The sequence below is a fragment of the Pimephales promelas genome, chromosome 3 (genome assembly GCF_988280905.1).
Source record: "Pimephales promelas chromosome 3, fPimPro1.hap1.1, whole genome shotgun sequence".
Lineage (NCBI taxonomy): Eukaryota > Metazoa > Chordata > Actinopteri > Cypriniformes > Leuciscidae > Pimephales > Pimephales promelas.
Genome location: NC_142771.1, coordinates 14,000,684 through 14,026,337, shown reverse-complemented (window position 1 = coordinate 14,026,337; position 25,654 = coordinate 14,000,684). Strand labels below are relative to the sequence as shown.

Sequence of the window (25,654 nt, the reverse complement as noted above, 5' to 3'; positions counted from 1 at the left end):
AGTGAGGATATACGATGGCAGTCAAACTAAATTAAAAAAAGTTTCATTGAAAACGGACTCATCTTTTCCTACGAAACAATCAGCTGTAGATCTTGACACTTTTGAACAGGATGAAGATGTCCAAAATTTAGTTATTTTGTTTAAATATCAGTTTTGTTTTTTTTCATTTAGTACTGCCCCTCAAAACTCAATTTTCGGGACCTGGAGGATTTTTTTTTTAAAGAATATTGGGCAGTTTAACTGCTAAGGACAACCATCACAAAACATAAAAACAACCGTGGATCATCCAGGTAAAGACACAGTATTAAAGTGTTAGTTCACCCAAAACTGAAAATTATGTGATTAATGACTCATCCCTCATGTCGTTCCAAGCCTGTAAGACCTCTGTTCATATTCGGAACACAGTTTAAGATATTTTTTATATCTTATATCTTTATATTTTATATCTTTATATTATATATATTTAGTCCGAGAGCTTTCTGTCCCTCCTTTGAGAACGGATGAACGGTATACTGTCCTTGCCCAGAAAGGAAATAAAGACATTATCAAAGTAGCCCATGTGACATCAGTGGGTTAGTTACAATGTTTTGAAACATCGAAAATATATTTTGGTCCAAAAATAACAAAAACTATGACTTTATTCAGCATTGTATTGTCTTCCGGTTGTATTGTCAATCCGCCTTCACGAGTCCGCAGTGATGATGTAAGACAGAAAAAGCATATTTTTTGACGGCCAAGAAAACAGTGTATTTTTCGGAATTAAACTTTTTTTCTGAGCAGCACAAATTACAAATTTATATTGTAATTATAAATTATTACTTTACGTATATTATTGTATATACAAAGTCGAATTCCCTGTGGTTCCAGCTCAGGTAAAAATACAAAGCCATAGAACTGAGCGCCCATAAGCAAAGAAGACTTTTTGGGGGATTTTGGGGGATCTCAAGCAATGCCATTAAGATTAATGGTTCCAGCCTACAGATGGTTGTCTCTGCAAGATTGTTTTTACAGGGTTTTTTTTATTAAATAAACTTTTGAATGTATATTTTAGCCTAAATTATGAACAGATCTTCTTCAAAAACTTTGATTAATTTATTTCCAAATATATTCATATTTCATTGCACAGCATCTACTTTATTTGTCATTTGATAAAAAAAAAAATAAAGAAATAAATAAAAAGCATGACTGTTGATAGAAAAGACTCATATGAATGTCAGAATACTTTATGGTTTGTGTTGTTTAGGTAACATCTACACATTTTGACAGTGATGTTGTTGGCAACAGATGTGTTTGAATTTCTTCAATCTGATTCTGTACTATTTAAACAGTAAGATAATGAGACCAGCCACAATATTGCCACCAATTTCTTCACTATTTTTCATGAGCTGTTTTCTGGGGCGTCGGGACACAGCATAGCCTTTAGCACTTGCTGGTAGTTCACAGGAGACCATTTTGAGGGCGGAGACCTTTCCCTTGGGCTCCCGAAACAGCACCTGCTGTTAACTTGCACAGTATTAACACATCGAAGAGAAATTAGAGCCTTACAAACGCTCAAATAATTCGCTGTTCAGATGCGTACTGCACTCATGAAATTAACTACAAAAAGTTTTCCATTTTTAGTTGAAAACTGTGTGGTTTAAACAACCCCTTAGTTATATTAGAAAGCTGGTTTGACAAGACTGACAAAACCCAGTAAGCAATAGCCGTCATTTCATCGTCTAGGTTAACTAGACCCGATGTAGTCCGGCTATGTGTAACCTACTTCTAACCAAAATAACCTTGAATTTGGTTACATGTCGTTTTTGCCAAAAATAACTAGCAAGATATTCCCTCATGTAAGCGTAGTAAACAGTGGTTCACATTTTGGTTTAATTTCATCACTCATTTCATTTCTTTGTTATGTAATCGAGTATATTCTTGGGCTTTGGTTTAGATGTCTATTACATTTTCACTGACAGCCCAAATTTTGCCTTGTTTTGGCCTAGACGTCTGGGCTTTGTTTGGATGGCTAAAAGCAAAATTGCTTGCTGGGAACACATCACATCACAATTTACACTGGCAAACGCTTTAGTCCTCTTTAGTCCCAGCATTTTGATGTGATCAACAAGCAGCGAGTGATTACCTCCATCTATTATCCGGCCATCTTTAACGGCTTACAAATGGCCCTCGTCTGGCTGTGAGTAGGGCATAAAAGCAGCCCCTGGCAATAGCGGGATACCAGGCAAAGCTCGCAAAGAAGCACCCTCTCAACAATTATACATGGAGAAGGTCGAAACCAAGTGTAAATGCTTTTTCCCAGCTGAGGGATTGTTGTTTGCACAGATACCCGCAGGCTGATATGTGCAAAGCTGCTGTTGTTAGACAGCTGAGAAAAACACAGCAGAAATTTGATTTGAGTGAGACGTAAAAATTCGTTTGGAAATTTTATGTAACAGGGCGTGTGGAATATTTTTAATGCTGCACGTGTTTTCTGAGATGTCTGTCTGATCATATTTATTCAAAATTATAATTTATTTGATCAAAATACAGTAAAAAAACAGTAATATTGTGAAATATTACAATTTAAAATAAATGTTTTCTATTTGACTATATTGTTAAATGTAATTTATGTGATGGTAAAGCTGAATTTTCAACATCATTACTCTAGTCTTCAGTGTCACATGATCCTTCAGAAATCATTCTAATATGATGATTTGGTGCTCAAGAAACATCATCAATGTTGGAAACAGCTGTGCTGCTTTTTGTGGAAACTGAAAAATTAAATTTAACACAATAAGACATTCAACGCTCTGGGAAAAATAGATTTATTTCATCACAGCACAGAAATACTCAGTGTCTCTTGTTCGGAAAGAAACAACCGGGCACTCCTTTTTCAACTCGATTTCATCAGAAACAACATCATTTGAAAGTACATAATGCATAATACAACATAAGGGTTGAATAAAACTCAACCATTGATGTATGACAAATAATTACGACCAGGGAAATTTCACTTTCCCGTTCTAATCGAACTTCTCCCTTTCATATTCATACTGAAAGAGCCCCTCATTTATGACGTTTCATAAACATGTAACATGAAGTTATAACATGACATTTCTGTCTGACTGCACTGCATTTCTCTTGTTGAAAATGATCAATACAGGCTTTTGTAACAGAGTATCAAGCATGTTTGTAATATAGTTAAAATGCCTGTCTTCAAGGACTTCCTGTGTGTAATGCTATATGTAGAAAATTGCATTTTCTTAAAATATGGTGTCCTAAATATCAGCACCAAACCATTTTTCTGACATAATTGACATGTCGTATAGTTTTATGCCTATTGATCCACGAGATGTGGCTTTGGACCAGCTCAGACTCAATATCGACCCTTTAACCCTTTTAAAATGAAGGATGATATATATGCAGGAAAAAAAATAGATGGCGTTTACCAAAAATATGACTCATCATATACCCGTAATTAGTTTCATTGTGCCATTTTCCTTTGCGAAACATTCCCTCTTTTAACTCTTTCCTCACCATTCCAGCTCTCCATGTTTACACTGTTAGGGGCGCAACTACGAATTTCTTCATTTTCTTCTGAAATAGTACAGAATCTCCAGATCCAAAACACAGGAAGAAGAAGCAGAAACAAGTGATAGAATATTGCTTACACACATTTTAAATAACTGTATCATCAAACATTAAACCGCATATAAATCAAAACTGAATAGTCAAACCTATGAAGAGGTCTAGGACTGTGAAACTTTGGGGGTGTTGAACTCAATCTACTCCGTCTATGTTTTGATCATCCTTTTAAATCGGACCCGAATTCAATTCAAAATGCTGCTTTTTTAAATTTATTTTTAGGGCTGTCAAATGATTAATCACGATTAATCGCATCCAAAATAAAAGTTTGTGCTTACATAATATATGTGGTTGCACTGTGTATAATTATTTTATATGTATATAAATACGCACACATGCTTGTATATTTTTAAGTATATAGATTTATACATAATTTATATTATATATAAATATTTTATATATAAATAATATTTTTTTCTTAAATATACATGCATGTGTGTGTATTTACTGTATATACAAAATAATTATACACAGTGCACCCACATAAATTATGTAAGCACAAACTTTTATTTTGAATGCGATTAATCACGATTAATCGTTTGACAGCCCTATTTATTTTTTATGAAACGTACCCACATTCACGTGTTGATAAAAAAAAATGCATGAAGCTAAAATAAACGTTTTTTTCAGAAAAATGTTCAAATGCGTACGTTGGCAGGGAATTAAATTCCTACATCATACAATCCTTCCCATTAGAAAAGACAAAATATCAAGCTTACAGATTTGACTGGAATGTAAAAGGTAGAAACTTGCAGTATGTACAACAGATAGGCAGCCAAGTGAGTATATTATTTTCAATAAATTATTATAAAATAGATCTATCCTTTTTTTCAATGAATTCTTTTCCAAAAATGTATTCTTAAAGGAAGAAAAATAATAATAATAAATCAGTCCCAGCCAAAGTCATGACCGGTCATGTGGTAGAACTTTTTGTTAAATGGCTTGTAGAAGTCTCGCAGTCTTTGAATCACATCTGGATGAATGTTTGGGTGCGTGCGGCCTTTAGTTTTGCCGAGGCAGTGCGGTTTGCTGTTGCTCTCGGGTCTTTTGAGGCACGGGAAGCCCTTGGCGGGGTTAAAGTGAAAGTGTTTGTGCGTGACCTCCCTCCTCAGGCCCAAGAAGTGCTGCACGCGGGCCATCTCCCCGGACGGGTCGCTGATCAGACGCTCCCCGCTCACAAACAGCAACTGGCTCATGGGGAAAAACTGCAGCCACTGATCCAGATGCCTGGCGTACATGCCGATCTGCACCGCGCTCCACGAGCTGTCTATCACATTGCCGCTGATGTTTCTAAAAGTCAAGCTCTCGAAAGACGGGATGTCGGGTTTCTTTGAGCGGGTCTGCGTGTAGTCCGAGATCGCCCGGGTTACTGGGTCTCTGACCACAACTATTAGCTTAGTGTCCTTAGACATGGCGTGGATCCGGCCTGGAACCCCCTTGGTTACAAAGTAGCTCGGTGTCTTCTCCATAGTCAGCTGACCGTCCAGAGTTTTGGGCATTAGTTCCCTAGGAACAGAGAGGCATGGGGTGAGTATCAAAGAGGGATTCATACTGACAGACACGACCGATATGAAAAACAGCAGGACTGTCATGGCACACACACACATCTCGGTCTATTGCACGGCTAAAGACCCAAAGCTCAAATAAGACAGTCTCACATTTTCAACTAAAAACATAACTTATTATGTGCTTTACCCGTCCATTTATACAACAACAGTGTGTACCATTATCGTCTCGAACTACAAAAACGCAAATATGTGAAAACGGTATCACTCTTCTGGGTCTGATGCCCTCTTCTGTCAACAAAAGAAGTTTATGGCCAGAATAAGTTGCAAATTGGACCAGACTTCATATCAGAAAAAAAGGTACGAAAGCTGTCACTGGGGCGGTACCTTTTCAAAAGGTACACTTTTGTACCTAAAGGGTGCATATTGGTACCTTGATGGTACACTTTTGGACCTAAAGGGTGCATATTGGTACCTTGATGGTACATATTTGTACCTTTAGGTACAAAAGTGTACCTTTTTGAAAAGGTACCGCCCCAGTGACAGCTTTCGTACCTTTTTTTCTGACAGACTACAAAGAAGACCAAAAGCTGTTGGGCTAAAATATAGAAAGTCAGTCACATTTTCAAGATTGATAACCAACTACGAGTTAATCTTGCCTTGAGTCATAGTGACTGGATCAGTCTGCATTATGAAGTTTTATTGAGCACACAGAAGAAAAGACAACCATCTCCTTATACTGCACTTAATCCCTCTTACAGTCTTAAAATAATCCTTCTCTGTGACATCACAACCATCTCTCAATACAGATCACTAAATAAATCACACAAAGGCACACGCAATGTGATGCAGCATACTCCCTTTTCCCCTAGGTTTTCGCTTATGGATGTAGATTTAATTTAATTCCCATGATACCTGAATCAGCAGTATCAGGCCAGCAGATGTAATTGGTAAATTAGTCTTTTAACTCTATACGGCTGAACCAGGTCAAGTGAGGTTTATGCAAGAACAGACACATGCACTATAATAAACAGGGTTAGGAAAGGTTGACCGAGGACAAGATATCGGTGCTATCACATATGATTATGGCAAGGTGTTGTTTTTTTAAAGGGGTAATATCATGAGGAATCAAATTTCCCTTGATTTGTTTCACTGCAAAAAAAGATATTGTTGATTTAACTTAAAAAGGTACGTAACCTGGTGCCTTAAAATGTTTAGTTCATTGATTTTAATTTTTTTTTTTTGTTAATACAATGACGGAGATTGGTTTAATCAACAGAAACTCAAAATATTATGTTATCTGAACCACATAAATTAAGTTGATTTGACAAAAAACGTGTGATAAATCATGAAAATATTTGAAAACTGTCAACATTGTAACTAGCAGACTTTTTTTTACACTTTTATTCAGCGAGGATAGTTGAGACATTTATGTTACAGATTTAAATAAATGTTGATCTTTCTATTCATCAAAGATTTGCACTATGTAGTTTTTTCAACCTTTATAATATTTTTCCAAAACCCTTGAGATGGTACATCGACTTACGATAGGTTGAATGACAGGTCTGCCATTGCCTGACAGTGTCTGTGTCGCTTTACTCGCACTCTGTAACTTCGGGAAGAGGGTGGGAACCCGAGCACAAAAAGAACTACAAAATTCGACTGCTTTATGGCATAAGTCACTTCCCCCACTTCCTCAAATTCCGACGTGAGAGCCCAACAAGCATTTTTTTTTTTTTGTACCTCTGTATGTTGTCATGGCTGAAGCAGCAAGTAAAACCAAATGTGAAGTGCATCAGAAACAGATACGCGCTACACAAACTTTTGACGTTTGAAAAAAAAGAAGCCCATGACACTATATTCACTTATCGACTATATTCGCTTATCAACAAATGCACGTGTCTATTCCCTAGTGTAACCATGACAGTACGACAGTAGTAGAAGACAATACTGTTTCCCAACTGTAGGGGGACCCTGCGAGCAAAATTTCAAAAATAACATAATGCTGCTTTAAAGGTTCTCTAAGCGATGTGGGGCCAAAACATTTTTTGTCACATACATCAAACGTCTCCTCACTATCGGCTAGCTGCCTGTCCCCTAAACACACTGTAAAAAAAACGCGGTCTCTGTAGACACCACAGGCTCCAAAAACGGCAACAAAAACAATCATGTCTCACCCGGACCACGAAACCTAACAAACAGTGTTCCAGCCAATCAGTGGCAAGAAGTATTTGAGGGTGGGTCTGGGGGGTTAGTGCGCGTGCACATGAAGGGGGTGTGTGTGAAGGAGAGCGATTGAGCGAAGCATCAGAGGGAAGTTTGAAAAATGACCGACACACGACCAAAGAGACGTCGTTCTGAGGAACAAATTAAAAAGAAGGAGTCGGATAAAGAACGTGCGAAGTTCCGAATTTACATCGGTAGCAAAGCTTTTGAACGATGGCGAGAACTCCGGCGGCAGAAGGGCTTCCAGTCCGACATTCAGGTTGCCCTGTTTTTGCTGGACAGGTGGGTAACGTTAAATTGTTTGTTTTTTTTTCTTCTAAATTGACGCTTATGTTCGCCAAACCCACACAAGGATATAATTAGCTAGAAATGCACGTTCACAATTATTTCAGGAAGTACGGAAGGGAGGGGGAGGAGATGAGATGCGGAGGAGGGAGGGTCTAGCTAGCCTCCGATTTGTTTGAAAATATTCCGAACGTCAACACCCAGGATCGCTCAGAGAACCTTTAAGCCAAAACAAAAATAAATGAAAATAATGTATCATATAACCTCTGTAAACTCTTTCAAATGCAATGAGGGTGTTAAAGGCAGAGCAGCAAAAAAGTCCAGTTCAATTTTATGGATAATTAAATGGGTAGATGTTCATAAAATATAATACGAGCCCTTTAAACTGTCAAACAATTTATGTTTATACAGTTTGGACAAGCCCATCAACTACTTCTCTTGAAACAACAGTAGTTTTATCCAAAGCCATTTATAGTTTGTCAGTGACAAGATTTTTGACAGTGACAGATGTTTGAAAATAAAATAAGCCGTCGAGCTGAATAGGGAAAGAGATGTTGTAACGATTATGCATGTTAATGGGGTATTTATATATAGACGCATTGCAGACTGTAGTCTTAACCTCTACTTCCAAGACAAAGTTCAAAAGATAATATCTAACCAATTACTGGCATGAAGTGTGGAGGTGTGGAAAGGGTTTATAGCCTACTGTAAGATGAGAAGAAAGACGTATTGGTTCCTCAGTGCTTTGAGGAGTCGGGGGATGAAGGGCTAATCTCCTGTCTGGGGGATTGCAGTGGGCCGAGCTCATTAACCAAAAAAAAATAATAATAATAAAAACTCACGCAGTGCATATTATGTAATCTTAGAAACCTGAATATTTCTCTTTGGACTATCATCAGTACTAAGGGATGTGAAGAAAAAAAAAAACTAATGAGAAAGCAACATATTGGGGGGTGGCTCTGTATCTCTGCAATTATGTTCACAGTCCCTTAGATACACAAGCAGAGTCTTTTGCAGTGGCCTACAGGGATACAAAACACAACTTTCCACCTGGTCCCCAGCCAAGAGTTATTAGTATTCATACAAGCAGACAGACACACACGTGGAATCTGGAAACATAAGTGCTTTTGCAATTTGTTTTTCCTCAACAGATTGCGCAGCCCAGCATTGGCTCTCCAAGCATCTTAATCCAACATGCTGTCTTACAGACAAAACTCATTATTAGACAAAGGGACCATCAAAATAAAGTGAAACCTAACTTTATCCTTATAACACAATCTGTTGACTATAAGTTGACCTGTAGTTGCAAAGTTACTAGAATGTCTTTTGGAGGACCATCACAACGAGTTAGCAGATATTAAGCCGAAAGTCTATTAATAGTCTAATAAGAAGACGTTAACATGAAGTTGCAATATGACTTAGTCAGTAGGGAGCATCGTAATAAAGAGTTACCTACTGTAAAGTTTGCTGCGGTTCAACAAGCAAAAATATGCATCATTAGTAAAAAAGAAAAGGAATAAATGGCTGCAGAGTAAAGCTAGATTTTACATTATGTATGTTGTGCTAGCCTTGTGAAAAAGAAGGTATATCAATCAATAACTCTATTAATCAATTCATTTTGGTAAGTACTAAAAGTTCAAGTATACTTTATGTAGCAAGGATACTAGAGCTGCACAATTCTGGATACAGTGAGAATCACTTAATGAATCATGCAGCATTTTTGGACAAATGATTCAATGACAAATACATATTTTCAACAGTCACTTCGATGTAATTGTTATTGGCCCTGTTACTTTCTAAAGATGATTTTCTGTATTTTGAGCATCAGTGTTTTTTTATCCGAACTACATTAACCTAAAGGAATATTAGGAACACCTGTGCAGTTTCTCATTAATGCAGTTATCGAATCAACCAATCACATGGCATTACTGGGATTTTCACGCACAACCATTTCTAGGGTTTACAAAGAATGGCGTGAAAAGGGAAAAACATCCACTATGCAGCAGTAGGAAAAATAGGTGCATGTATGGAAAAAGAGGCTACAATTTGCAAGAGTTCACCAAAATTGAACAGTTGAAGACTGGACAAATGTTGCCTGGTCTGATGAGTCTCGATTTCTGTTGAGACATTCAGATGGTAGAGTCAGAATTTGGCGTAAACAGAATGAGAACATGGATCCATCATGCCTTGCTACCACTGTGCAGGCTGGTGGTGGTGGTGTAATGGTGTGGGGGATGTTTTCTTGGCACACTTTAGGCCCCTTAGTGCCAGTTGGGCACCGTTTAAATGCCACACCTACCTGAGCATTGTTTCTGACCATGTCCATCCATTCCCTTTATGGCCACCATGTCCCCATCCTCTGAAGGCTACTTCCAGCAGGATAATCCACCATGTCACAAAGCTCGAATCATTTCAAATCGGTTTCTTGAACATGACAATGAGTTCACTGTACTAAAATGGCCCCCACAGTCACCAGATCTCAACCCAATAGAGCATCTTTGGGATGTGGTGGAACGGGAGCTTCGTGCCCTGGATGTGCATCCCCCAAATCTCCATCAACTGCAAGATGCTATCCTATCAATATGGGCCAACATTTCTAAAGAATGCTTTCAGCACCTTGTTGAATCAATGCCATGTAGAATTAAGGCAGTTCTGAATGTGAAAGGGGGTCAAACACAGTATTAGTATGGTGTTCCTAATAATCCTATAGGTGAGTGTATAAACTTTTATCCCAGTATTTCTGTGACAATATGAATATTTTGGTTAAAAAAAACTGTTTGTGAAGCTGTTTCTAAGAGTTCAAAACTGCTCTCTCTGGATCAGATTTGAATGTTTCGGTGTGATTTTTGTCAAAGGTTTAAAGGGACACAGGCATTTAGGAATGAGATTGCGTAGGTGTTTGAATCGAGATCACGAACTTTTGTTGATTTACTGCAGCTCTAATTAGTATAAAGTATAGTAAATAATACTGATATCAATTTACTAGTATAGCATACTTTTTCTTAGGACTAAATTGGCCCACTCTTTATTTTACCAAAGTATACTTTTAAGTGTACTTCAAGTGTAACAACAACAGTAAACTTTTGAATTCTACAAGTGAACTCATATATACACTTTTAGTTTACTAGTTAAATACTTCTAGTCCACTTTTTTAGTTTATGAATGTGCACATGTATACCCTCTGTAAACTACTGGTTTACAAGGGCTGGTTATTTTTAATAAATTAAATACTTGAGACCCTCCGTCAAGGTTTACTGCATCTCTGTGAAAATTGTGAAAAAAGTATATCGCATCTCTCCTCAACAAACCACAAGATTTGAGCAACCATTCACATCCTTAGCACATAATTTTGAAAAACCCATAACACTAAAGCAATAGTAATGATGTTTGCTTAAGCAAGCTCTACTAAATGAGTAAACATGGATTTTAGCAAGTCAACCCTGAAGCCCTGAAGACAAGAGAAACCCCAGACTTCTGCTCACAGGCCGGCATAATAAAGTCTCCACTAGGCCACGGTTTAAGATTAAACTGCACTCTTGGACGGGCAGAGAAATAAAGCTCTGCAGCGCCACAGGGTTAAATTAGAGAGCCTGTTGTGTTAGATGGCGGTTATTACCTTGTTATGTCTAGAGGGAAGTGAGTTGTGTCTTCTCTGGAGCATGTTTTTGAAGAGCTCTCTGTAAACCTGTGTTTACATTATCTGTTATCAGGTAGCGCGTTCAAAGGCTGGTGTTTATGTCTTTTTAAGTCTCTGTGCTGTTTGAAGTTCACTCGGGAAAATAGTTTGAGATGCTGAGAAGATGGTCTTCATAACGGCACTTTGCAGAAGTTTAATGAGTTGCTTTCTGCTTATGCAACTGTTCAGTGGAATTTCTTATATTTGTATGTTTGTCTGTATGTAAATCAACTTCTTTGAAGATCTTTTAAAATATGACCCTTAAAACAGAATGTGATTCTTTCAAGATGATTCATTCTTTGAGCTTCATAAGAGCTTGCTGGGAGAATATAATATAGCAATATGTTTGTTTTCAAGCAAAATGAGCACTTAACATTGGTCATTTTAAGAGAGCAGAGACTTAACCAGGGAAGGAATTCTTCTAGGAACATAACTTTGTCAAAAATAAAAAAAAATGGTATGGTATGGTATGGTATGGTATGGTATGCAGCAGCGACTTCAAATAATCTGACAGAGTTTCTGTGGGACACGTTCCAGATCCCATATCAAAGCTAAAGCCGGGGGGGGCTGTGGGTCCTTTCATGACTAAAGTATGACGTCTTATCATTTGTGCGCTCCCAAACTCAGATTTCCAAATATTTGTCTGTGGATAAAACAGTATTTCATCATATATTTTTGTCTGCAGATAAAAGACAAAATGATTTTACTTCTAAACTATATAGAAATCTGTGAGACGCATGGGCTTTGCATTCTTGTTAGCATGCTTGCCTTCCACATCAGAAACGCCGGCTCGGACTGAGCAGTGCAATAGAACCGGAAGGGTTACATTGGTGCCGTGACCCGGATGGGATTGAGTTTTAGAGGGGTGATTATAACGAATGCCCTTTAGTAAGAGCTGTGCAGGTAGACCTGACTGAAGAGATGCACTAGCGACTGACTCTAGAGGTTTAGCGTCCTTGTTAGCAAACCCACCTCCCAAGCCGGAAACATTCCTGATTCCTGCTCGTCGCGAGTACCAAAGGGGTTACACGTGCGTATCGTTGTTTTATTCATGTACCCTTGTAAACTTTAATCAAAATATCTTCTCTTCTATTCTCTCACTTACTGTCACGACGGCGGGACTACCGGTCACTCATATGAGATTGACCAATAGCGAACCACAACCATCCAACCATCCATCAATATGGCCAAAATCAAGAAAAGACTGCTGCAACTTCCGTTTCATGTTGACTTGAATTCTGCATTCATTGGCTAAAGATGTGTATTTGTTCCATTTCAGTTGTTTATTTCAGCAAATGATAGCTCACAGGCTTTTGAACAGAGCTCTACATTCCCTTAAAGTGCCAATCAAGAGAAGAGCTTTAGAGGTTTATAAAATATTATAAGCAGCTTTTTCACGCAGAAGAAATCCATCATTCTCTTCAATCCAGTCATGCCATACCATCCCACACAAAGGCTAGCAGCAATTTTATCAGTAAAGACAACAGCGACAGCTTTCAAGACTGAGGAAAAGTTACGTGCATGTTTTAAGAATACCCTAATTCTGCTCCTCTCAGGGCTTTTTTTTTTGTTTTTGCTTTTTTTGAGGGAGATCCTGCTGTGTTTCTCAAAAAGCACTTTCACCCTCTGAGCACATTTGCATACAAAGTGAAGAAAGAAACAACACAATTCAGTCTAATTGCCTGCTCTTTCTCACTGGGGTTAATGCAGAACCTCAGGGGTTCAGCAGATCCTCTTTTGAAACATTCAGTATCTCACTCAATAGACTCGCTTTCAATTTACTGCCAGCATCTGCCATCCACAAACAAGACACTCCTTGTGACTCTATCATTGCTTCGGAGTCAAAAAGTAATGTGACTGCGCCATATAACTTTTCACCATGTCCTTTTCTGAATCTGTACTCTCAAAGGGACAGTTGAGTACTGACACATGAAATAATCTGGACCAACATGTCATTTTTACCATTATAATACATTCCAAATACGATGCTATATTAATATGGTAATTTTGTCTCATTGTAGCTTCAGTAATGTAGTACCATTAACCCTATAAAGTCTACAGTATTATATTTGATGCACACAAGTCTATGGCCTCTAAAAGAGCAATATGATTGAAAAAACATTTTCTATATGCCTTCTATCATCTGAATGATAGTTTTGACTTTTTTTAGCAAGTGAAATGTCCACCTTCAGGTTGTGAAACGCTCCTTTTTGTTGTGAAATCTTAATAGACTTTTATAAACATAGGAATAACTTTAATATTGTTAGTAATATTTCAAGATGAACATTTACTGGACTGAAGCAAGTCTTTTTTTTTTTTTTTTAGAAAAATCATATTAAAATGTGAGTAAATATGATCATGTTTTTGAGGAATGTTTATTTGTCCATCGCGCAATCATTGCATTGCATTGCATTATATTTTTTGCCACCACAATTAAAACTACAGAGAATTAATTACAAAATTAAGCATTTAAATATCATCTTTCTAAGAAATATTATTGAGATATATGGATTTTATGTAATCATCTGCTATTGTTATAAAGATACATTTACTTTTTGGCCATATAAATATTAGCATTTATATGACCATATAAATATTAGCAGTTTCGTGCTCTGAATAAAACTAAGGTTTTTCCTTCGAGCATGAGGTCTATATTCTCACTAAATAATAGTACACAACAATTTTTAAATAAATAAAAAGTTCCTGCCTTAAACATCCACAAAAATTGTACTTTAAAAAAAATAAGTAATTTCAACCTAAATTACACTGATTTTAAAAAAGGAGTTGATCATTGAAGTAGCTTAAAGTAGAAAATGACTAAACTTATTTTGATGAGTTAAAGCAATATAAAACATATGCTGTCATAACTTATTGAACATAATTGTTTTTGCTGTGTACAAGGCATGAAAGCCTGAAGTATCAAATATGATACTAAACAAAAACAAACAAGCAAAAACTTGTCTAAAGTTTCAATTTCTGTATTATTTTATGTCAGGCTTTACAGGATTTAATATTGTAAGGGTTTGCTAGGAAAGAAAATCAGATTAAGGGGTAAAATATTTCAAAATTAGGAACAAAATCATAAATCTCCACAAATGTATGGCCTGTTTAATGAATTCATCAGCCCTTCGGTTTCTTTTAAAGCCTCATATGAAACATCCCGCTGCATGTACAGTTATAAAGCCCTGCTGTGCTCAGTCACCCTTCTGAACGCCTCCTGCAGGGAGCACACGGACGCCTCTTCTGTGTTGGACTAACAGTGCAGCAGATCTCAATACCTCCACTGGAGACCTGGCCAACTGGCTGCATGCTTCTCTCTCCATGCTTCTCTTCACAATTAGTCTACTGGGCTCCCTGGATAAAGGGGCCCATCCTGCTCTTTTTCTCTTCCTTGTATTCCCACTGTGCGTCAATACTGAAGGAACTGGGTTTTCAGATTCCTCCACAGAAGGTCTGTAGCGGCGTGAACAAAAAGCTTCAGGGTGCATTTTGCTTTGCTATGCTTTCCAGCATTTTATTTTGTCAGTTTAATTTTTGGCCACTGTCAGGCGGTCTAAGGGGATTCATGGGCCAAAAGAGCTACTGTAGCAAAATGGACAGATTGATTGGTGATAGTCAACATTTTGTATGACTTTTAAAAATAATAGTTCGTTGTTGGTTCTTTGATGGTTCCATTAAGAACTTTTAACTTCTGTGGAATCTTTCCATTACACAAAAGAGTAAAATTTTTCTCTAGATTATTCAAATGTTCTTCACACTAAGGAAAAAAAAAAGGTTATGTTCACTGAGAGGTTCTTTAGGCATCACCATAAAAACCCTGTTTTGAAACATTTATTTTTAAAGGGATAGTTCAACCAATATGAGTTATCATTCTTATGAGCTTCATTCTGCAGTTATACACAGAAGAAAGAAAGAATGTTGCCAGACAGTTGACGGCAGCCATTGACTTCCATGATATTTTTGGTTACTGGTGGTTACTATCAACTGTCTGGTTAAAATGTCTTGTTTTGTGTTCAACAGATGAAAGAAACTCACAGTTTTAGAACAACTCGAGGGCGAGTGATGACAAAATGTTCATTTTGGGGTGAACTATCCCTTTAAGAGGGATAACTGGCCAAACAAACTCTCTCACGACTTTGTTTCAATTCTATACTACAACTCTTACAAAAAACTTAATATAAAATCATACAAGAGGAAAACAGTTTCATCTGTTTTCACAATACGGCTGTCTGGTAAACGAATAAAAATAGGCCTACTAGGAATCAAGGTTGAGGGTCAAACCTGCATGGGTTGATAGTGTTGTGCAAATGCACCTGACTATGAAGGGGTGTTACACAAGCAGAGAGCACAATGTTTATTTAGTCTATGTTTGCTTTGAGTCATTCCAGCATTTTATCTAGTTCACCATTACAAAACTACACTGAGTTGGAAAAAATTCAGTCCCACATGTCCAACATAGTTTGGGCGACTATTGTAAATATACATGTTCGGACGCAACAAATTCACTTTTTTCTCTTTCGGTTTCCAATAATGTAGCATATATCATGCCCATCAACAGTTCTATTTGTAATATGTAAAATGTAATAACTGTCTGTCTAAATGTTTTACACAAAACATGGTAAGGTGCCTTCAACTACTATGTACTACTACTATATAAAAATAGTAATAGTTAGGTACCGTGTGCTTATTGCATTGATGATGTATGTCAAAACACTGTGCTGCTATTGAGATACGGGTAAGGGATGGGTTTGTATGGGTAGGTTTAAGAGTGGGTTAAGGTGTAAGGGAAGGGTCAACAGTGTAATTATAGATGGAATTACAGAAATTAAATAGGCCTTCATCATGCAGGAATTACATAAGTACAATGTAAAAACATATGTATACACAATAGTGCATTGTATCAAATGATTCATTTGATAGTAGAAGGCCTATATAGTGAACATAATAAACTGGGACCCAAAACATCAGCAACAAAAAAGTTGGTAACACTATTTTACAGCATGTTACATATTTACTGTAGTGATAACTACAAATTATGCATAATTATGGAACTAACCCTAAACCAAACCTTAAACCTAACTCTAGTAACTAATTCACATTACTACTTAAATGCATAATTGCACTGTAACACAGACCCCTTAAAATAAAGTGTAAACTTTCTCTTAGGTCAAATACCAAGCCAAAACTCAAAACAAAAGCAAGGAAAGTGTTTTTTTTTTTTGTTTGTTTGTTTTTTTAACACGGCAATAGTTAAAACCCGAAAAAAAAAATCATTAGGGAATTGTAAAATTGTAATTCCAGGCTAGTGACTAGTCAATATAAAATCATTGGCTCGAAATTGCCTTTCGAAATTGCAATGAAATAACAAAATCACAGAGGACCCGAAAAGTCATTAAAAGGTTCCAGGTTTCCTTCAGTGGTTATACAATAAATTGTTTACTAAATTATAATTCTAAATTATATTTATCATTTTATAAGATCAATGTTTTTGAGAACATTGGGATTTTTTCCCCCTTTAATCCCAAGCCTTAAACAGTGGCGTCAGAGCTCCTGAAGTCTTCCATAGTTCCCACACTGTCTACAGCATACGAACATGTTTATTGTGCGTCACTTCTCGGATGAATATCCACCACATATTCCCCGGTCTTAATCCGCTATTATCCTGAACGTTATAAAAACGTACAGTAAGCATGAATAACAGCGTGTTGTGTGGATAAACGCACCTGTACCACTCGAGACCTTTCTCGTAGTTTCGATCAAAGAAGTGCGGCTCTGCTCCCACCGCGCGGACATCAGGATGAAGACGCAGGAACTCGAGCAGCGCGCGCGTCCCTCCCTTCTTCACCCCTATTATAATCGCTTGGGGCAACTTTTTGGTCTCGGACCCGTTCAGGGCACCTGTCACTCCCGAGTCCTCGTCATAACCAACATCGCTCTTATTTTCCTCCCAGCCATCTCCTCTGCTGTCAGCTTCACTCTCGTTGTTCAATAAGTCTCTGGACTGGCTTTTGAGGAGCATCTCTTGGTCTTGTTTCTGGAGAGGTCGGAGTCTCCTTTCTTCCATCATGAAGAACGGTGAGGTGGAGCAGTAGCCCACGCAGCAGTACATCATGTACACCCACAGTGACAGCATGATGCAGAACACGAAAAGTTTGTTTTTCACCGGCTGAGTAGAGTGACAGTGCAGACTATATTCCATAGGAGTCTCCTGTGTGGAATGGCAATGTCCAATAGGGCATATTGGCAAAGTTACTTGTTCCTCCGCATAAGTCCCTGTAACATGCAGGCATCTCCGCGGGAAAGGGAAAATACGAGCATGAGTCGTCGGAAGATGTTGAATTCATTTGGTCTAGACAGTGGAGATGTAGGAACACACAGCTGTTGACACTGGCACGAGCGCGTGTTGTTCGCGCGTATCACTCCATCGCCTCCCACTGGTTCATGTCATCTGAGAGTGAGCTGAACTGGGGCCATGCGCTGTATTTGAAGAAGAGGGGCGTGTGAATGACAGCGGAGTTGACCAATCAGAGCGCATGCCCAAGACCTTAAGAAGTTTGTCTTTATCATTTAGGCTAATTTTCAAGTACAGCGTCACGTCAAGTCACCTATTCATATTGCGCTCTTTATAATACAAATTGTTTCAAAGTAGCTTTGTAATAGCAGGAAAATATTGCAACAAAGTTTGTTTCTAGAAGAAAATAGCGTCACAGTTCAGCTTAAGTTCAGTGATAGTTTAATTTTTGTTGTAAAAAAAAGTTATTTTAGTTCATTTATATATATATATATATATATATATATATATATATATATATATATATATATATAGGCCTACAGTATATACAGTATATACATATATATATATATATATATATATATATATATATATATATATATATATACATATTAACTAAATTAATAACTTTTTTACAACAAAAACATCACTGAACTTAAATATTTATATAGCCATTCAAAACCGTGATGTCATCATCCAGTTCAGTTGTTCAATTCAGTTCTCATATAATGGTCAATGCAGACAGATCAATGATATTGTTGAATATTAAATTAAATGTAAATGTCCCCAACAATAAGCAAGTCAAAGGCGGAAAAAAAAGCCGAAAAAAGGTGACAGTGGCGAGGATCCAAAACTCCATCAGGTGGCAGAATGGAGAAATAAACCTAAATTAAAGTGAGATTCCAGGCTCAGTCGGGAGCAGTTCTCCTCTGGCCCAACAAACAGTGTGCGATTATGATTTATTCAACATTTCAAATCATAAGGCAGATTGGATTAAGTTTACAATAATGTTAAAGCACACTTTTGGAACCTTTATCTTTAAGAGTGTAATTATTTTTCACACATTTTTTTTCTTATTAAAACTTAACATATTTCAGTGTTTTACATTTCAGGACATTTCTGTTTTGCTTCAAACAAGATTTAAGTTCTGTGTTGGGTCGCCATTTAACGTTCAGTGTAAACTCTGGTTCTTCAAACACCAAAAGCAGCTGAGAATTGCTGATCTATGTTGAATTTCTGTTTATAAATGATCAGAATCATACTCTGAGTACACCTTTCTAGAAATTAACATAGTCATTCAACCCACCTGACCTTTCTCTCTTAACTATGACATGAAAATGAATCTAGCATTGAAAATACTAACTATTATGCTTATGATGCAAGTAAGCACTGCCACGTTTTATTTGGGAAGAGGTTGACCTGACAGGAAGCAAATGTGTGTCACAGACAACAGTGCATGCAGGAAGTCTAGATACAGTCATCTCACACACACACCGTGTGGTAGATGAGATAAAGGGATTAGTGGGCAGTGTTGTGTGGTTTTGCTCAAATTCTGATTGACATGGAAGCTCTGGCGTAATCCTGATAATCCTGTAGAATGCTACAGGTGCGAGAGGTCCAGATCCCCTGACCTGAGGCCAAACAAACACACACACACACACACACACATACGCACAGGGGAGCATTCTGAAGTTCAAATGTGTCTTCAGCAGTCTCTTAACTTTACTCCCCCCCCCCCCAACATACCCTACATTTCTTTTCATGCTAAGTGTTTGGTGCCACTGTGACATATTTATAGCTAAGAGCGAGAGACGAGCAGCAGGAGATGTGCAAACATCTGCTGCAATCGTGCCTAAACAATTCTGCATCGGGAATCTTATCGCTTCTCTCACGACGCTTAAACAGGCAAACAGAACTGTTGTTCATTTTTATCGCACAGCTCGTTGCATGAAGGATTGTTTTGCGTTTCTTGAAGCCATTCATCATCAAGAAGAGACTTGACTTTTGGGAGGCACATTTGCCAATGTAATTGTCAAAGCAATTTTGATCAAAAATGCATGTTCATGTTTATATCCTTGTGACATTTTCTCTATTCATTCTGGGCTGTAACGTAAGATTGATCTTGTTTTAAAGAAGACATTTGGCAGATTTTTGTAGACCTGAAATTAATTAAGAAAGTGAAACAGGAAAAAAAGTTCATGGAAATCTACAATATAAAAAAAAAATGATATTTTATCTAAAATATATATTTTCAAAATATGGGCGACTCGACCCTGGGCGAAAATGTGTTTGTGTTTCAAATTTTAGGTTGATATTTCAAAAAATTAGCTTTCAGTAAGATTTTGTTTGGGCGCAGTACCAAACTTTTGAGTGTTTGAGTGTGTTTTGAGTGATCTGAACCATTATTTCCACAATTTCCAAACAATTTATGAAGTAGAGATCCTATTCAGAAGTAGTATGGGAAGTTTGGCGGATTTTGATATGAATTCATCGTCTAAGAAACACATACAAAGAGCAGGCATGTGCGTTATAGCTCTCTGCCAAATCACAAATGGTGAATTTATTATTTTTTTCTTTATATTTAAAATATTTTCAGACCTTTTTTTCTAAAATAATTAAATGGATGCTATCTTTTGAACTCTTGGCATGAAAACAAACAAATTTCAAAATAAAGGTCTGAAACACACTTTATGAGTATAAAAATATTTGTAGTGGCTATTTGTCCATAAACTTAAACAAAACAAAAGAAAAACAATAAACTTCTCAAATGGCCACTTGAGGCTACGTCGTAGTTTGGCTTTACGCAGGTTCAGAGGTACCAAAGCAAAATGTCCATACCAGGATTGAGTTTGAGGAGGTTTATTCACACAGTCCAAGCAAGCTCACAGACATTTCTGCTGCCTCTCTCACGCTGGTAAAAAACCATATGCCCTCGTGCCTAACGTACTTCCCACCTTGACCTACTTATGCAAATGAACGTAACACCACGTGACCAATAAACGAAAATACACGTAAAGCATAGATGCAAAATAAACCAAATTAACTTTAACAAGAAAAGAAAGGAAATAAATTAGACTATAAAGTAATTTAAACCCAAAATAAACAAAAAATAAAAATATAGCTCCAACAACCCAGCCCCTAATTGTGACGGTACTTTACCCACAATTAACTTTAGCTTTAACGCAAATGAGCTATATTCTAATTGTAGCTTAAACATTAAACTGGAATCTTCACACCTCCGGATTCTCCATATCTGAAAGAAACAAACAGATTGAAGATAGAAATAGAAGAAAGAATGAGTTGTATAGTCAATTATTAGCCTCCAAGAGAAGACAGAGCTTGGTTATTGGTCTGTCCAGGATGCTGGTCTTCGTTTGGACCTTCACAGAACGAACCAGTCCTCTGGAGTCAGCTGTAGTGCTTAGAACTCTGCCCATCATCCATGAGCCTCTTGGAGCTGTGGCATCAGCGATTACGACAATATCTCCTGGATTAAAGTTTCTCCTTCGCTTCGTCCATTTTTGCCTTTCTTGCATTACAAGCAAATACTCTGCTGTCCACCTTTTCCAAAAAAGCTCCGCAATGTACTGCACCTGCCTCCATCTCCGCTTAATGTACAGATCAGATTTCTCGAAAAGACCTAATGGCAGAATGGGCTTGCCCTTTAACAGGAGAATGTGATTTGGAGTAAGCGCTTCTAAATCATTGGGATCTTCTGAGGCCTTAATTATTGGTCGGTCATTGAGTATGGCTTCCACCTCACAAAACAGCGTTTGCAGGCCTTCTTCGTCCAGCAGTTGATGTCCAACGACAGAGGTAAGTACACTGCGCACAGAGCGAATCAGACGCTCCCAAACGCCACCTTGGTGAGATGCAGCTGGGGTGTTAAAACTCCACGTCATTCCTTCCTGCACAAAGGTCCTTTCAATTTTAGAGTGATTTAAAGCGGCCAATGCCTGCCTCAATTCCTTCTTTGCACCAACGAAATTTGTGCCATTGTCTGACCTTATACTTGTCACAGGTCCTCTTCTGCAGATAAATCTTCGCACAGCATTGATGCAGGAGTCTGTGTCGAGGGAGTGCGCCACCTCAAGGTGTACTGCACGGCTACTCATACAGGTAAATATCACTCCATATCGCTTCAGCACAGTTCTACCTCTCCTCACCTCCAATGGTCCAAAATAGTCCACTCCCGCATTCGTAAAGGGTGCGTTATCAGGCACAACTCGTTCCTCCGGTAAGTCAGACATCTTCTGTTCTCCAAGTTTTCCTCTGTATCTTCTACACACTGTACATTGTGAGAGAATCTTCCTGGCTGCAGAGTTGGCATTTATGATCCAATACTTCTGTCTCAATCTGTTCAGCATGTGATTGCGTCCAGCATGTCCAAGTTGGTAATGGATGTGACGCAATATGAGCTGAGAAACATGCAAATCCTTTGACAGGATCACAGGATGCTTTACCTCCCACGGCAGTGCAGATTTAAACAGACGTCCACCAACTCTGAGGATGCCATCTTCAATGAAGGGGTCAAGGCGATAAAGAGGACTATCTTTGAAAACAGTCTTTGGGTCATGTTTTAGTGAGGAAATTTCAGTACTGAATCTTTGGTTTTGTGCAAACTGAATTATTGCCTTTTCGGCTTCCTCCAAGCGCTCTGGTGTCAAGCTGGATCTTCCAAGTGCGGCTTTGAATTTTTTAATCTCCTTTTCCACATTCTCATTCTGGTTGACCACATGTTCCTTTCTCTTTCGGCTCAAAAGTAAAAGTCTTTCTTTCAGCTCCAACAGCCAGGCTACCGATGTTTTAAGCTTTCTCCAGGATGAAAAATAGTGAATGAGCTGACTGAGGGGATTGTCACTGTGTATTGTAACAACATTCACCTTAAGTTCCCTTTTCACCTCTGCATCGTCAGATGGAATGGAAGAGGAGTCCAAGTCGAGTTTCGGCCACCTGGTGGGGGGCAAGTGCAAAAAGTCTGGTCCTTTTAGCCATTTTCCTTTCCCAAACTCCTGAGCTCTCAGTCCTCGAGAAGCTTCATCTGCAGGGTTGTCTTTGGTGTTTACATACCTCCACTGATCTTTGTCTGAGGATTCTCTTATGGTGCTGACACGATTGGCAACATATGTGTGAAAGCGCTTTGTTTCATTAAAGATGTACTTGAGAACGGTAGTGCTATCGGTCCAAAAGAATGACCTTTGCAATGGCAACTGTAGCTCTTTCAACAGCATTGTATTCACTCGAACAGCAAGCACAGCTGCAGCAAGCTCGAGGCGTGGAATGGTTAGTTGCTTTAGAGGAGCGACACGAGCCTTGCCTGTGATGAATGAAACATGCACGTTGTCAGTATTCTCCAATCTCAAGTATGAAACAATGCCGTATCCTGTTTGACTAGCATCTGAAAAATGATGAAGTTCTGCTTTCACTTGTGTTCCAAAGTTTTTGGGTTTAATACACCGTTCCACTTTAAATCCACTCATATGCTGAAGTTCAGAGAGCCACTCAGACCAATGTTCGGAGACCTCACGGGGAACTGGCTCATCCCATTTAAAGTTCATTCTGCACAGCTCCTGTAACAGTAACTTGGCAGGGATTATAAAAGGAGACAGAAAACCCAGCGGGTCATAAAGAGAGCTCACCACAGAAAGGATGCCCCTCCTAGTGTGTGGACGTTCCTGCACTGCAGTCCTGAAGCTGAACGTATCGCCTTGAACACACCATTGCATCCCCAGAGCTCTTTCCACAGGGAGTTGGTCCCTGTCCAAATCCATGTTCTCCAAACCCACTGCTCTGATTTTACTAGGAATACGTGCAAACACATTTGAGTTATTTGTGACCCACTTTTGGAGATGGAAGCCGCCCCTTTTACAGAGAGATGTTAATTCATGTATGAGCTTCACTGCATCTTCCTCTGTCACAGTGGACTTAAGACAATCATCCACATAGAAATTTGTCTTGACTGTACAAAGGACATCGGGTGAATATTGCAGTGCATTATCCTCAGCAGTTCTCCTCAGTGCATAGTTTGAGCAGCTTGGAGAAGATACAGCTCCAAACAAATGCACGCACATCCTGTATTCCTCTGGCTCCGCTGTAGCGTCTCCATTGGGCCACCATAAAAAGCGCAAGAAGTTAACGTGCTTATATGGAACCCGGACCTGATGGAACATGGCGTTGATATCAGCCATAACAGCGATGGGCTCTTCTCTAAACCGAAGGAGAACACCAATTAGCGTGTTAGTGAAGTCTGGGCCCTGCAGGAGTTGACTGTTCAATGATGTACCTTTGTAAGTACAGCCGCAATCAAACACAACACGCAACTTTCCTTTGGTTGGATGATGTACACCATGGTGGGGAATGTACCATACCTTTCCTTGTTCCAGAATGGGCTCATTGGTGGGAACCTTTTCTGCATATCCTTGCTCTAACATGTTGTTAAGGAAATCAACGTATTGAGCCTTGAATGACATATCTCTATTGAATCTCCTCTTCAGGCCTTGGAGTCTTTGTAGCGCAACGCAGCGATTATTTGGCAGAACAGGATCATCAACTCTGAAAGGTAAGTCAATGTAATAATGTTCTTTGTTAAGCACTGTCGTACTCTCCACTATTTTCATGAATTTAATGTCTTCTCTTGACATCTCAAGTTGTTCATCACTTGTTCTTTCATTAAAGTCATGATTATACTGTTGCATCAACATACTCTCCAAGTGTTCCACAGATATGTGATTAGCAGTTACAACAATGCATCCTGATTTAACACCAGTACCTTCAGAGTCTCCAGCACGAAGAGGCCCATTTATGACCCAGCCAACTCTGGTCCTCACTGCATACGGTCCACCACATTGACTGTTTATCAGTTCCCATGGCTCCAAAACTTTAGGAGAGTCGGTTCCAATGAGCAAGTCTACATCTGCATCTACTTCATGTAGCCTAATGCTGCTCAAATACGCCCATTTGGCAACATCATCCTGACATGGCACATTGACTTTAGATACAGGCATTTTTGTTTGTGTCAGAACAGATGGTAGCTCAATAAAGTCATCGGTGTCAAATCCAGACACCTCCAGACCGGTTACTATAGTAGTGTTAATGGTTTTAGTCTGCCCCATTGTCCTTAACACTACGTTACAGTTTTTTCCGGATACTCCCAGCCTTTCAGCCAAACTTGTAGTGCAGAAGGTACCAGAGCTCCCGGGATCCAGGAAAGCATAAGTATGCACAACTTTATTACTTTTCTGACCCTTCACCTTCACAGCCACAATGGAAAAAACAGCAGTATCCTCTTCACCAGCCCCAATATGACCACACGTCTGCTGCTTCCCGGACACAGTACTCCCAGTTTCTTTGGAGATTATCCTTGTAGTGTCCTCCTTCTCCACATGCAGGACAGATGGGTGCTTCCTGTAACACACTTCACAATCCAAGCGACTCCTACAGTCTTTGCTTGTGTGTCCATGTTTCAAGCACCCAAAACAAACGCCCTTCTCCTTTAGAAACTGCATCTTGTCTTGTTGTGTCTTTCTTCTAAACTGAAAGCATTTTTCCAGAGTGTGATTGGTAAGAGAGCAGAACATACATTTGAGCTGGTGACCGTGAGCTGTCAAATTTTCCATTTCTTTATATCCATCCTTTGGTACATTAATACTGGTGGCAAATGTACCACTTTTCCTTTTCTGCTTAACTTGCATGGATAGCTTTGTATAACTGGCTGGAGAAACATCATTAATACTTCCGAACAGAGGATCTGAAACAATTTTGACTTGTTTTTCAATGAAATTCACAAAATCAACAAACACTGCTCTGCTTCCAGTTTGTTCCAGTATGTCACATGCCACATTTCTCCACTTTTCCCTCAGCTTGTATGGGAGTTTCATTAAGATCGTCCTGAGATTAGCTGGCATGTCCAACTCCTTCATATACTTTATATGATGTACTATATTGGAGCAACCTCGAAGGAACAAAGCAAATGACTGCAAAGCATTAACATCCTCAGGTTTTATTGAGGGCCAGTTGTTGATTTTGTCCATGTAAGCAGAAGAGATT

At 38.5% G+C, this 25,654-nt stretch overlaps 1 protein-coding gene across 1 annotated transcript; it reads right to left on the bottom strand.

Moving 5' to 3' along the window:
• Positions 1-2,787: 2,787 nt before the first annotated feature.
• hs3st3b1a (heparan sulfate (glucosamine) 3-O-sulfotransferase 3B1a) lies at positions 2,788-17,765 on the bottom strand. The gene is made up of 2 exons (XM_039687195.2): positions 17,040-17,765; positions 2,788-5,130 (listed from the first exon to the last, which is right to left on the bottom strand). The coding sequence occupies exons 1-2, from the start codon at positions 17,513-17,515 to the stop codon at positions 4,512-4,514; spliced, it is 1,095 nt and encodes a 364-aa protein (XP_039543129.2). The 5' UTR covers positions 17,516-17,765; the 3' UTR covers positions 2,788-4,511.
• Between the last annotated feature and the right edge of the window lie 7,889 nt (positions 17,766-25,654).

Bases quoted from the DNA above. Each gene is read 5' to 3' on its own strand.
- hs3st3b1a (XM_039687195.2), bottom strand. From the start codon at position 17,515: ATGGAATATAGTCTGCACTGTCACTCTACTCAGCCGGTGAAAAACAAA. The intron at 5,131-17,039 runs GTGCGTTTATCC...CTCTGTTCCTAG, and splicing joins AAAGGTCTCGAGTGGTACAG to GGAACTAATGCCCAAAACTC.